Below are 12,915 nucleotides of genomic sequence, written 5' to 3'. Positions count from 1 at the left end.
TCTACAACAGGATCCCTGCAAATACACAGCTGGAGGCTGTCAAATACACACCTCCCTAATAGACAGCACTGTGTGTACAATTAACACGTTAATTTATGAAGTAAAGTGATCAGGGGAGACTAGGACTTCAAAGTCAAGCACTTGCCATTAAACAAGAGGTAAAGTTCTGTTCTAGGAGACCAAAACATTAAGGAGTGCTATGCGCCTCCCAGGAACGGCTGTTTTTCTTCTCTGGTCACTATCTCTATGTGTTGGGTATTTGTTTGTTACAATAGGAAGGGAGGAGCCTCATGAGAAGCTTATTTTGTGTGTGGATATGTCCTTCTCAGTAGAAAGAAGTGGGAATGTGTAAGTTAATTAAACTTTATCTAAATTAATAAGCTTACTGTACTCCCTATTTTTCTTCCTTCTCTCTACTTTTCTTTCCTCCTTCTGTATTTTTGTGTATCTTTTCCTCTCTTTTTTTATTTCACTCTCTCGGTCTTCTGCACTATAAGCTGTAATAATAAGTTGTTACTTTTCTTTCTTCCTTGCCCACCAACCCTTTTCTTTGTCTTATGTTCTTTCCTGTTTGCTTCATATCCTTTCAGTTTCTCCCCTTCTTCCTTCTTGTAACAAGGCCTGATGACCCTTTCATGGCCCTAGATCACTCTGTGGTGCCCTATTTCTCCCATCTTCAGGGCCCTTTAACACGTAGTCCACAGGTAATTAAAACATTCCCCTCTGGGGTCCCACTTACTGAGTCCACATATACTGGCCCTTTAGACCCCATTCACTCGCTTCCTTTAGGCAGGGAGTTCCCAGCCCTTCCTCCCAGATGTATGTCACTGTTCAACATTTCTCGGACTTTCCCCAGCTGGAGCTCAGTCCTCTGGCTTTCAGGCCACAAAACTTTTCTCCTAGTTAGTGTCTCTAGCAGGAGCTGGGCCCAGTACTCCCAAGCTTTACGTGACTGAAGCTCAGCCTTCGCCAGCAAGATAGTCTAGATTTCAGGCCCAAACTCACCTCTCAGTTTGGGTTTCTGGCAGGAGCCTCCTGCTCACTGTGGCTCCTCTCTATCACAGCTCTTTTGGTCTCAAGAACTTCCCTGCAGGACCCTTTTACATTTTCTATAATTTCCTAAATTTCCCCACTTCACTGCAGCCTCCTGATGCTCTTTAGGAGACAGTCACCCAGATCTGTCCCAGGTATACCTCAGTCTATAATCAGGCTTGGCTAGCCCCAGCCCTTAAAGGACAAGCCACCCTGTTAGAGCTCATGGAGGAGTGTATCTCCCTCTTTTATATCAATCTTACCCACTCCCTCTCTCAGTTGTTTTCTATCTCCTTCCTTTCCTCCAAACTCTACCCCCACTTATTCTTCCACTCACTCACTACCCATGATGCTACCTACACTCATGTGGCTGTTCTTGGAAATTGGGGGCCTTTCCATTTCTCTTCTCATCCACCAGGAGATAAGGACCATAATTTCCAACCCCATGTGAAGGGTTTGTGGGTTTTTTCTTCAATCTTCTTTCCGTACTGTCAAGTCTCCTCTCTCTTTGTCCCACCCTCCAAACTTTCAAAGGAGAAGACTGTTGAATGATTTCTTTCCCCCCAAACAAGAGAGATGCTCCACTAATTTTGCTCCCAGAACAGTGGTGATTTTCTCCTCACATCCCCAAGTCAAGGAGATTGCATGGCTGATTCAACTGAGTTGGCTGGGCAGGCTTAAATCCTTCCCACCCCAAAACAGATGCAAAGTAACCGAGTCAGTCTACAATGAGGGAAGAACATGGCCTGCAGGAAAGAGGAGAGCCCCAGTTCTGTGTAGCCAGAGGTGAGCTCTGCTGAGCTCCCAGCTTTGAAGCACTCTCTGAGCATTACAGCTGTATGTATACATTAGCTGGTGGGCCTGGTCAACATTGCTTAATTGGCTGCCCATTAGATCTGCCTCTGATTATATCAAAGGGCAGATGAAGGGTTAATGTCTAGCTATTCCACCTGGAAGCAGGCGGGGCACACCCTGACTGTTTCCTAGGAGCAATGCACACATTGCGCTATCCAAGGACAAGGGCTAGATATGAACCCTGAGAACTTGATTGTTTGGACAGCAACTGTGGGAGGTTTCTTTAGCCTGGGCTCAAGGCCTGAGAACCAGGATTGTAGTAGATAGAGGATGGTAACTAAGCATATGAATCAACGTCATACATTCCTTTGTGTAGCAGTGTGTAATGCTTAGGGGGAGAAATATAATAAAAGGAGAAGGTGGAAGGCAGGGGGGCAGAACAGCCCATCTCCGCTGACCAGCCTGTTTGCTTGCATAAAGCTGTGTTCTGTCTCATCACTGAACCGCAACAACTGGCGCCCAACGTGGGGCCCTCAGCACTCACCTCGCCCGGCAAGGGTTTCAGACGCGTCACTCATCCACTTCGTGGATCCTGGTGAGTATTTTTCATTGTGGTAAGTATGGGAAGCTCCCTCTCTGCTTTGCAAGTGCAACACCGTAATGAGCTGCAGTATTTGCTGCGTAAGGCTCAGCATGACTGCCCGGCTCGAGAACTCACTCTCCTGCTACAGGAGGTGCGTGCCAAGTGCCCGTGGTATCCTGAAGCTGGAAGCCTTAAGCTAGCGGACTGGGAGCGATTGGGCCAGACATTGCACAAAGAGCCTCGGGCACCCGTGCAGGCTTTACATGCCTGGCACCTCTGCCGCGACGTGGTACAGCGTGTCGCCTCGGACAGACCCTCCCTCGCGAGGCTGGTGCTCTCGCCGCCCCCGTCCGCCCCTGCAGCCATCCCCCCTCCTGGCGATGCGACACAGCGTGTCGCCTCGGAAAGGCCCTCTCCAGCCCCAACAGAGGAGCTGCCGATCCTGCCACCCCCGTCCGCTCCTGCAGCCATCCCTCCCCCTGCTTCGCCCCCAGTGCCTCTATTACCACCGCCTTCCTGGCCTTCCCCACCGGAGCCGGTGTGTGATCACCCTCCCCGCGTGGGGCCCCCCGGAGAGTCATCTGCATCTGCTCAGAAGCTTTCGCTGGTGCAACAAATGGTTCACGCAGCGAAAGCTCGATCAGATCTTACAGCAGAGGAGCTGGCTGATCTGGTCTCCGTTTGCCCGGTGACCTGGCAGAATGATGACCAGGGCAACCCCGTGGGCACCTGGACCACTCTGCCATACTCGGTGGTTAGAGAGGTAAAGAAAGCAATTCGTGAATTTGGCCTGACTAGCACCTTTGTGCGTGGTCTCATTGAAGGGATGGGTGCTGGGTACTCCCTAATCCCTGAGGATTGGAAAACGCTGCTGCGCATGATGTTGTCACCCAGTCAGTATGTTATTTGGCTTAGTGAGTATCGGCAGATGGCAGAACGCCAAGCCCAGGTATATAGAGAGCAAGGTATCATTTATGAGCATTTGGCAGGGGAGGGCCAGTTTGCTACTATTGAGATGCAGTCTCAACTCCCTCAGGCCGTCTTCCCCATTATTTCCACCTGTGCCCAGCACGCTTTTAAGAAGGTCCCGGATTCAGGCAAGCCTACCAAAAGCTTTGTCAGTATCCGTCAGGGTGCCTTAGAGTCCTTTTTGGATTTTACCAACAGATTGCAGGAGGACACTGACTTTTGGCTGCCAGGGGAGGTCTGTGCCATACCTACACAGGTGATGGGACCTCTCCCTGCCGGCTTTGTAGGTCTTGTTCTCCCTCGCTCACATGCTGGGAAACGGGGCTTTTTTGTCATTCCAGGGGTCATTGATGCTGATTACACTGGCATTATTAAGGTTCAGGTGTGGACTCATCTTCCACAGTCGCTCCCGCGTGGACGGTCAATTGCACAGTTGATTTTAGTCCCCTATCAGGTGCCAGCTGCCGAGGATCGAACTCGGGGCGGAGGAGGCTTTGGATCTACGTTGTCTCACTCGCCGTCTCACAGCGCGTCTTCTCCACTTGTTGCTCTGACAATGTCAGTCTGCCCCTCGAAACCTCAGTTAATACTTCTCTTAAATGATGTTCCTTTTACAGGGCTGGTGGACACTGGAGCTGACGTTACAGTGATTCGTGATCTGGAGTGGCCGGTTAGTTGGCCTACGGTTCCTTCTAAAGAGTTGTGGGGGATTGGGGGTAGCAAACCCGGGCGCCAAAGTTTGTCTTGGGTCACGGTCTCTAAACCAGGAGGCCGTGCCCTTGCTACAATCCGCCCTTTTGTGCTCCCTGTCCACCTCAATATTTGGGGCCGTGATTTACTTACAAAGTTAGACACCACCCTCGATATTAACATCTGATGGCTCTCCCCACCGAGGTGTAGTCACTTATCAGTTGGGTGACCCCCCTCGTTGGCATTCTCGTTTTACACTGCCTCAGCATTCTGCACAGCGTTCAGAATTGGCTGCTGTTATTTTGGCCTTTCAACTTTTTGCTGATTGTCCCTTTAATTTAATTGTGGATACCCATTATGTTTATCAGGTAATTGATCATTTACCCCTTGCCCTCATTACCCCTCAGGTTGAGGCAGACCTCCTTCGCCTGTTTTTGTCTTTACAGCATCTTCTTGCCACTCGTCATTTCCCTTACTTTGTTGCTCATATTCGCAGTCATACCCCTCTGCCTGGGCCACTCACTGAGGGCAATGCACGCGCCGATCGCGCGTTGCGTGGTCAGGTAAATTCCCTTTTTTCTGACCCCATTGAAAGCCATGCCTTTTTTCATCAGTCTGCCTCTGTTTTGGCCCGGCAGTTTCACATTCCTGCTGATCATGCACGTTCCATTGTTCGTTCCTGCCCCCACTGTGCTGCTGCTGCTCCTACTTTTTCTTATGCCGTTAACCCCCGAGGTACCGCAGCAAATCAGCTGTGGCAAATGGATGTTACTCATGTACCACAATTCCGCCCCTATTCATTTTTACATGTTTCCGTTGATACTTATTCAGGCTTCCTTTGGGCAACCCCACAACGTGGGGAAGCCACTAACAAAGTTATTCACCATTTGCTGGCCTGCTTTTCTGTTATGGGTCGCCCTTGCCAAATTAAAACAGATAATGCCCCAGCCTACTGCTCTGCAGCCCTCTCCACCTTTTGTGCCCGCTGGGACGTCCGTCTCAAACACGGAATCCCTTATAATTCCACGGGCCAAGCCATTGTTGAACGTGCCAATCGCACACTCAAAACCTTGCTAGATAAACAATTAAAACAAGGGGAGCTGCGTCTCCGAACCTTAGGAGACATTCAACAACAGATGTATATTCTCTTGTTTACTTTAAATAATTTAACACTGAATGCAGATCAGCAGACCCCTGCGGATCAGCATTTTCACAAATCTGAGGTACTGGAAAGACCGCGTGTCTTTTACCGTCAGCTGCCCGATCCACAGTGGCTGGGCCCAGCACCTCTAATCACTTGGGGTTGGGGATATGCTGCTGTGTCTCTCCCTGCAGGACCGTTGTGGGTTCCAGCCCGGTGTGTGCGACCAGCACTTAAACAACATGGCATGGCACCAGGGGCTGTCGAATCCCATACCAGAGTTTCAGCTGACCTTGGAGGAGACCGCGTTGCCCCCCGAGTTGACAACGGCGGGACGGAAACGGAGGAGGCGTAGCGTCCCAAGCCAGCCCGTGACATGGGGAGCAGTAAAAGCATTGGTCGCCACGGCTCAACGAAAACTGGCAGCAGATCAGCAGCCAGAAACTCCTAAGACTTTGTTTGTGGCGATTCTCGCCCAAATCACTGCTAATTCTGTGATGATTGTGTGCCTTTTGTGCCTGCTATTTCCTGTAGGGGTTGGCTCGGAAGCACCTCCCCCGTTACAAGCCCGAAGGAGAATAAGATACTGCTCTTTGCTTATGCTAATCTTTTCTCCCAGTACTCTAGCATGGTTAATTGGGGCCCGGCCAACTATATTCTGCCTCGCACGGCTATATCCCTCCACACACCGTACCCGGCCGGGGCTCACAATGTCACCTGTGCGCGTGTAGTTAACTGCACTAGTACAAAGGTGCCATTGGGCTGTCAAAAATTTCTCAATCCCTTTTAAATTGTTCCCATGCTGTTAATGTTTCATATAATTATGGCCATATCATCCTACCATCAGGATGGGTTTTTACTTGTGGTTCATGCACCTTTAATAATATTCCTGCAAATTTAAGTGATGGCACCCTTTGCTGTCTTAGTAGAATGACATTTATATTGCCTTTTGCTGGTTACAATTGTAGTAAAAGAAGTGTACCCCTTTTAGATGATTATATTGCAGATGTTAAGCTTTTGGTTATTTTGTGTTTGTAATCATTGGGCTTATTTTTTGTTGTTGCTGTGTACAATGTATTCCTTCCTTGTTAAGACTTTGTAAAATTTTGCCCTGGAAAGCTCCCCAGGTTATGTCCTTGTCTGTCTGGGAGTTAAATAGCATGACAAAACAAATTGGCGGCTACCATGAGATGGCCAACTTCAATAAACAAAAAAAGGGGAGATGAAGGGTTAATGTCTAGCTATTCCACCTGGAAGCAGGCGGGGCACACCCTGACTGTTTCCTAGGAGCAATGCACACATTGCTCTATCCAAGGACAAGGGCTAGATATGAACCCTGAGAACTTGATTGTTTGGACAGCAACTGTGGGAGGTTTCTTTAGCCTGGGCTCAAGGCCTGAGAACCAGGATTGTAGTAGATAGAGGATGGTAACTAAGCATATGAATCAACGTCATACATTCCTTTGTGTAGCAGTGTGTAATGCTTAGGGGGAGAAATATAATAAAAGGAGAAGGTGGAAGGCGGGGGGGCAGAACAGCCCATCTCCGCTGACCAGCCTGTTTGCTTGCATAAAGCTGTGTTCTGTCTCATCACTGAACCGCAACAGGCAGGTCTACTCTATGGGGCTAAGTCAACCTAAGTTATGCAACTCCAGCTACGTGAGTAACGTAGCTGGAGTCGACGTACCTTAGATTGACTTATTGCAGTGTCTACACCGCGCTGGGTCAATGGGAGAAACTCTCCCATTGCCTTACCTTGTGCTTCTTGTTCCAGTGGAGTACCGGAGTCGACAGGAGAGTGATCAGTGGTCGATTTAGCAGGTCTACACCAGAGCCGCTAAATCAACCCCTGGTGGATTGATCGCCATGCATCAATCCCCTGGTAAGTGAAGACAAGCCCTGAGGGAAAATCAGGTACTTGTTGTGGGATAGGACTCTCCACTTCTGTCCTTCCCTCCTAGCAACAACAGACACAGGAAAGGAAAAACCTCCCCAACTACTATGATTTTTTAAATAATTAGCTAGAAACTCAACCAGCAGTAAGTAGCACACAACCAACCTGCTTTCCCTTAGAAGCAGAATGAGGCCTCATAGGCCATGTACGAGTGCCTTAGCTATGCTGGTATAACACTATAATATAGACACAGCCTACACCGATAGAAGAGGGTTTTCTGTCACTGTAGAAACACCACTTCCCCAAGCAATGGTAACTAGTTTGATGAAAGCATTCTTCCATTGACCTAGCTGCATCTACACTAGGGGTTAAATTAGCATAGCTGCAGAACTCAGGGGAGGGGGTGGATTTTTCACACCCTTGAGAGCCGTAGCTATGTTGACCTACATTTTAAGTATAGATCAGCTCTGAGTAGCTGCTTTTCCTGCATCTGAGAACTTTGAAACCCTGAGCCAAGAAACATCTCCCTGTTCTCTCCCCACTCACCTCATAGCAGGAAGCCAAACAGAGCCCTTCTACGTCGTTGGGAACCAACACCACCTCAGGACATAAGCTACACCACTTCTGTCTGCACCACAACTATGAGCAGCCTAATGACTGCATCTAAAATACTTAACATATTATAAAAGCTCCCACCTGCAACCCCACTTTTCACCACCCTGGGTTGAAGCTTCACCAGCAACAGGACTGTGTTCAGTAGTGTCCAAAAGACTTAGCAATACCTTGGGCATCTAACATATCTCATATATTCACTGACAATGCACTTTAATATAATTCCGTTAAGCAAGGGGATTTGAACGATCTTGCCGCTTTCTAGGTAATTAACATGTCATTAATCCACCACTACTGCAAACCAGGCCAACAGCCCACCTGCATCCCAACACAAGCCATAATGGGAACAAACGGAGGAAACCAGTCAACAAGTTCTTAGAAAGAAGATCATTACATGGTCGTGTGCAAACAGCAAACAGCTACCTCACATGGGCCCATAACAAGCAACAGGGCCTCAGCCCTAGGCTGATCAACATGAGATGTGTGGTCATTAAGCCCTTCACTACCCATAGTCTTATTGGTGCAGAACCCTGACTGACTCATTCCATCATTTGGTATTAGTTCATCTTATCCTCCCAAGATATTCTATTCATCATGGTTCCTAGGAGGACCAAGCCCTCTGAACTCAAATGTAGGAAAACCTCATTAGAAATAAAATGAGGGTATCCATTTAAATGGTGAGTTCAGAGTCAAAACTAACCGGGCATGTTGTTAATATAAAAAATGTTTTGCAAAGGAGCTGATAGAGACATCCTCTCACATGGTGATACAACTCACAAGACTCTGAGTCTTGGGAAACCTCTGATGCAATGGTCCAAAGCCTCCTCTCTGAAATTCTCCACCTTAGGTTTCTCAGAGATAACTTTTTGACACACACAGACAGCAATGTCTGGACTGGGCCCTTGGGCTACTGGTAGATATAAATAATGAAGGACCTGTTTCCCTATTTTGGTTAAACCACTTCTGTCTTCAGAGACACCCATCTCCATGGTGTAATCAAGATACTCTTAGACCCTGCCAAAGGAAAGCTCTGTCCAGCCAAGATGCCATGGAGTAAAACTAATGAATATCTATATGTACTTCTTGACTGCTGCTATAGGTACTATAACACCAAAGCATCCCTTTCCATCCCCAAACTCACCAATGACTGTTGGAAATAAACTTGTGAAAAACCTGATCTGATAAATTGATTGGACAGAAAGAATTCTTGCAAAGATGTAACTCCACTGCAAAGTAGGCATAAAGGCCCAGATCTACAATGGTATTTAGGCTCCTCAATACCTTTGTGGCTCTTGGCCAAAGATCCTATATCCTATCTGCCAAAAAGATGACACAGTCACAGCTCCCAAATCTTCCCAAAGTTGCAAATCATCTCACAAACCCAGATGATCTGCACTCAGCTCCAAAGCCAACCTGTCTTGCTGAGAGAATTAACTATTTATTTCATCAAGAAGATCATGCATATCTGGGATGTGTTAGGGGCTGCCAAGACCGAGAAGTTGACTATTGGGCCAAAACCACAAAAGCTCTCCTTCCACGAATGTGGCCCTTTCACACAAGTAGTAATCACAGAGTCACTGACAACAAACGAGATAAACATCTGGGCCCCTGATCCCTGGATAATCAAAGACAGTAGGGAACATATGGGATTACTAACAGGTATAAGTGACTTAAGAGCCTGAGTCCCCTTTTCAGAAGTGACTTTCACTGGGACTTAGGCATTATTTAAAATTTTATGCACTGTCAACATCTCCTCTGATAGAGGGAATCTACCAGCCATACAAAAATCTACCAGCTAATGACCTGGCAAATACCACCTAGTATCCAACCTGTCTTTTCTAAGTGAGATAATGAAGAATTTAGTCTTTACTGACACCTGTCAAAAAGTCCTATGCATCCATCAGCTTCCCTTCATTTCAATGGGACTTTTGTAAACCCCATCTTTAGGGTTCTAAATATGGACGTTGGAGCCTGAAGTTAGGCTCCTCGGTGTAAAAATGTTGGCCCTTAACTTCGGGCACACCTTTATGAAAATCTTGGCCCTGAGCTTTTACCAGAGTTATACCTAAAATGTGCAATTTGCTACCTGGAGAAACAAGAATCTACTAACCTCACTGTGTTCAGAACTCAATGCAAAATTATTTTCTTCAGCTTGGCTTTCCCCACAGTAAAGTCTTCTGACATACAAACCAACACACACAAAATTCAACAATCAAATAGAGTAACATTCTCTTTCTTCCCAGCAGGTTGGAATGAGAGAAAGATCAATATTATTGGTTATTTTTAAGTCTTGAGAGGTGCTCAGATACTTAGGTGTTGAGGGGCATAAAAAAAAAGAGTAAATTGGTCACGCTCAGCCTTTGTAGAGGATCGTTTTTATGACACCTGAAACTGGATTTCCTTGGTCTTGGGTTCTGTTTGAAAGTTTTGTACAGAGCTAGCAGTGGGAGTCACACAGCAGCCATATACTATAAAGAAGTTTTCTCACTGTTAAAACCAAACTGGAGTATCCAAAAAATGAAGGGCTGAAATCTGCTCTCAGATACAAACATGGAAATCTGTTAAAGCTAAGCAATTTGTATTTGTCCAGAGAACAGAATTGTCCCTACGTGCTCACTCAAGATACAATAAAGAGCAACTCCAACCACTGCCACTACTCAAACCAAATCTCTGAGACATGAAAAGCTTGGATGACTTAAAAAAAAGTTCTCATTTTCACTTGTCTTTATACTTTATGGTTTCTCAACTATAGGGAAAATGCTGAAATACACTGAAAAGCTATTCTCAAGGTAACTGGAAGGGGGATGTACTAGGAATCTTGCAAGATGACCACACCCAGGGCCCCATCCCAGTCCAAATGTAGACAATCATAAATCTCCTATTGTCTTCAATAGGTGCAGAAGCATAGCCCCAGTTTGCAGATTTAAAGGGCCAAATTGATGCTTGTTGGAGTAAATGGAATTACAGCAGGAGTGAATATATCTCAAGGGGCTCGAATAAGCAGTTAGACATTTAGGTGAGCCTCTGAACCCAAACCCTGAGTTTTTTGAGGTTCAGTAGCTAGGGCTAACCAGCATCATTATTTTTGCCCCATCTAGAACATTCTAATCAGAAACTAATTGAGATTCAGCCCATCGGACTGCTTGTTTAATAAAAATTCTGGACCAAATAAACATAGGTTCCTAAAACATTTGAATAAATAAGGAAAGAATGTATGCCTTGGTCACAGTGTAAATGTCAGCCTTCCAGGACTGGCTGAAAGCACCGGTGAAGATTTGTTAAGTTCTTTGGGTACTTTAGGCACCTTCACTTTGGAATGTGTCATTTCTTTTAGTTTGGAACAGATTACCTTGACAGAATGCCGACTATTCCCCAGCAGCGTGGGCTTGACATTTCGGTTACATGCAGAGTGTTGGCCACAGCATCGTTACAACTCAGACTGAAAAATCCAGCAAAATGTTTAAGGTTCCCAGACTGCCAATTAAAGGTATGGATTCTTGTCACAAAATGTGGTTATATTATTCTTAGTAGTTGCCTGTAAAATATATATACATATAGTGAATGTCTCATCTCTCACATTCTTAGAGACACCTGGGCTTGTCTCAGTCTGCGTACACTGAGGAAGGAAGTTCTTGTGACACGCCAAGGAATTCAGACTGGGAAACTGGGGCGGACGGGGGGAAACTCATTCTCTTTGCCAATTCATTATGATATTAAAGTTGTTTTTTTGCCAATCTGATATCCAAAACATTTTTATTTTTTAATTGTTGGCACCCCCGGAACAATCAGTGCAGTCACAATTACTTCAACAGACACACTGGAATTGGAATAGGCAGAAAATGGCCTTAATGGGAATCTTTTACAAAGCAGCTGTTAGAGCGTGGTAACAAGACACTGAATAAATGGCAGCTACATAACTTCCCCTAATCAGATTGGAGCAATCAGCTTGAAAAATTTTCCCATATGTTGGAGAGTGGAGCTTGGGCCTAGGGTTATGGCAAGGACACAGGCCATGTTAAGGTTACAAAGTCTGGCTACAATTAAGCACTCGCTGCAGAAATTGTGATGATGCTTCAGGGAGCTATTGCACTTTAGTCATTTGTAATTGCACATTCGGAAATTACTCACTCCAAAATTACTCGGGGCCCAGTTACGTGGTTTACAAACATATGTTCTCAGAAAAGGAAAACACTATCTTTCCAATGGATATACTTGTATGGGTTTGTTTATGATTATTAATGAAACGTAATTGAGTGGAATTGTTTATTAAAAAGTCACTTGTGATTTTTGTGCGGGGTTATAATCAAAATGCAAAATGTCCTGTGATGCTTGCAGTCTGGGGGGTGCCCTGATTCCATACCAGCCCCACCAGCTCTCTCTCAGTAATCTAGCCAGAACATTGTCCCTCAGTGTAGACTGAGTTGTGCTTCAGTGGGTCACATTATCTAGAGCAGGATGTGCAGGCTGGCAACTGATCAGTGTATCAGCTCTGTCACTTCAGATATATTGTAGGGTTGATATAGTATGACCATTCTGTAGAAAATTAGCATTGCACAAGCTTTGTAATTATACAGCTTTTTATGAATTTAATGAAAAAAGACAAGGCCTTCAGGGTGTCTCTTTTTTCTTTTCGTTCTGGTAGCTAATGCAAGGAAATAGTCCATTGTGTTCCAACATCTAACCTTCCTGAATTTTCTCAGCTTGGGAAATAGACACTGAACCCAACAAGATTCATGTGTCTAGAGAACAAGATATACTAGTGACTGACAGCACTGATAACCTTTTGCTTTGTGGCACATGTACGGTAAGTTTAGGGTGTCATGTGTGTATGTACGGAGGTTACCAGTAAGCCAGTCGAAACAGAGAACCTTTATTTTAAAATACGTACCACACACTGTTTTAAAATGTGGTTGATTACTACGAACTTTTGGGATTTTAGCTTCAGTGTAAAAACCTCCATTCATTTCCAAACAAATGAACTCATGGAAAGACTTATTGAATATTATTGAATATTATTTTTGTGGAACAACCCATTTGAGAGAACAGCTAGCCACAGCACCCACACTCGCATCAGATGATATTATGCCATTACTGCACACACTTGAACATTTGTATTGTTTACTATAAACTGCTTAAGGCTGCTTGTCCAACTCCCCCACCCTCTTTGTTCCCCCTTTTAAACGTAAAGTCCGGGTGCAA

At 45.7% G+C, this 12,915-nt stretch overlaps 1 protein-coding gene across 2 annotated transcripts; it reads left to right on the top strand.

The window, feature by feature from the left end:
• Positions 1 to 2,945: 2,945 nt before the first annotated feature.
• LOC140914903 (uncharacterized) lies at positions 2,946 to 6,136 on the top strand. 2 transcript variants are annotated; one of them, XM_073353884.1, is made up of 3 exons: positions 2,946 to 4,049; positions 4,516 to 4,632; positions 5,405 to 6,136. In XM_073353884.1, the coding sequence occupies exons 1-3, from the start codon at positions 3,027 to 3,029 to the stop codon at positions 5,939 to 5,941; spliced, it is 1,677 nt and encodes a 558-aa protein (XP_073209985.1). In that variant the 5' UTR covers positions 2,946 to 3,026; the 3' UTR covers positions 5,942 to 6,136. The 2 variants fall into 2 exon arrangements, with proteins under 2 accessions (XP_073209985.1, XP_073209994.1); XM_073353893.1 differs by lacking the exon at positions 4,516 to 4,632.
• The last annotated feature ends 6,779 nt before the right edge of the window (positions 6,137 to 12,915 follow it).

This window comes from Lepidochelys kempii, chromosome 1 (assembly GCF_965140265.1).
Source record: "Lepidochelys kempii isolate rLepKem1 chromosome 1, rLepKem1.hap2, whole genome shotgun sequence".
In the NCBI taxonomy this organism is placed as follows: domain Eukaryota; kingdom Metazoa; phylum Chordata; order Testudines; family Cheloniidae; genus Lepidochelys; species Lepidochelys kempii.
Note: the sequence above shows the minus strand (reverse complement) of the source record. Positions and strands in the feature narration are given on the sequence as shown.

What these genes read in the sequence shown, in the direction of transcription:
- LOC140914903 (XM_073353884.1), top strand. Translation starts at nt 3,027, where the DNA reads ATGGTTCACGCAGCGAAAGCTCGATCAGATCTTACAGCAGAGGAGCTG. An exon ending in TTCGTGATCTGGAGTGGCCG is followed by an intron (nt 4,050 to 4,515) that starts GTTAGTTGGCCT and finishes TTGTCTTTACAG; the next exon opens with CATCTTCTTGCCACTCGTCA. An exon ending in ATCGCGCGTTGCGTGGTCAG is followed by an intron (nt 4,633 to 5,404) that starts GTAAATTCCCTT and finishes CTCTCCCTGCAG; the next exon opens with GACCGTTGTGGGTTCCAGCC.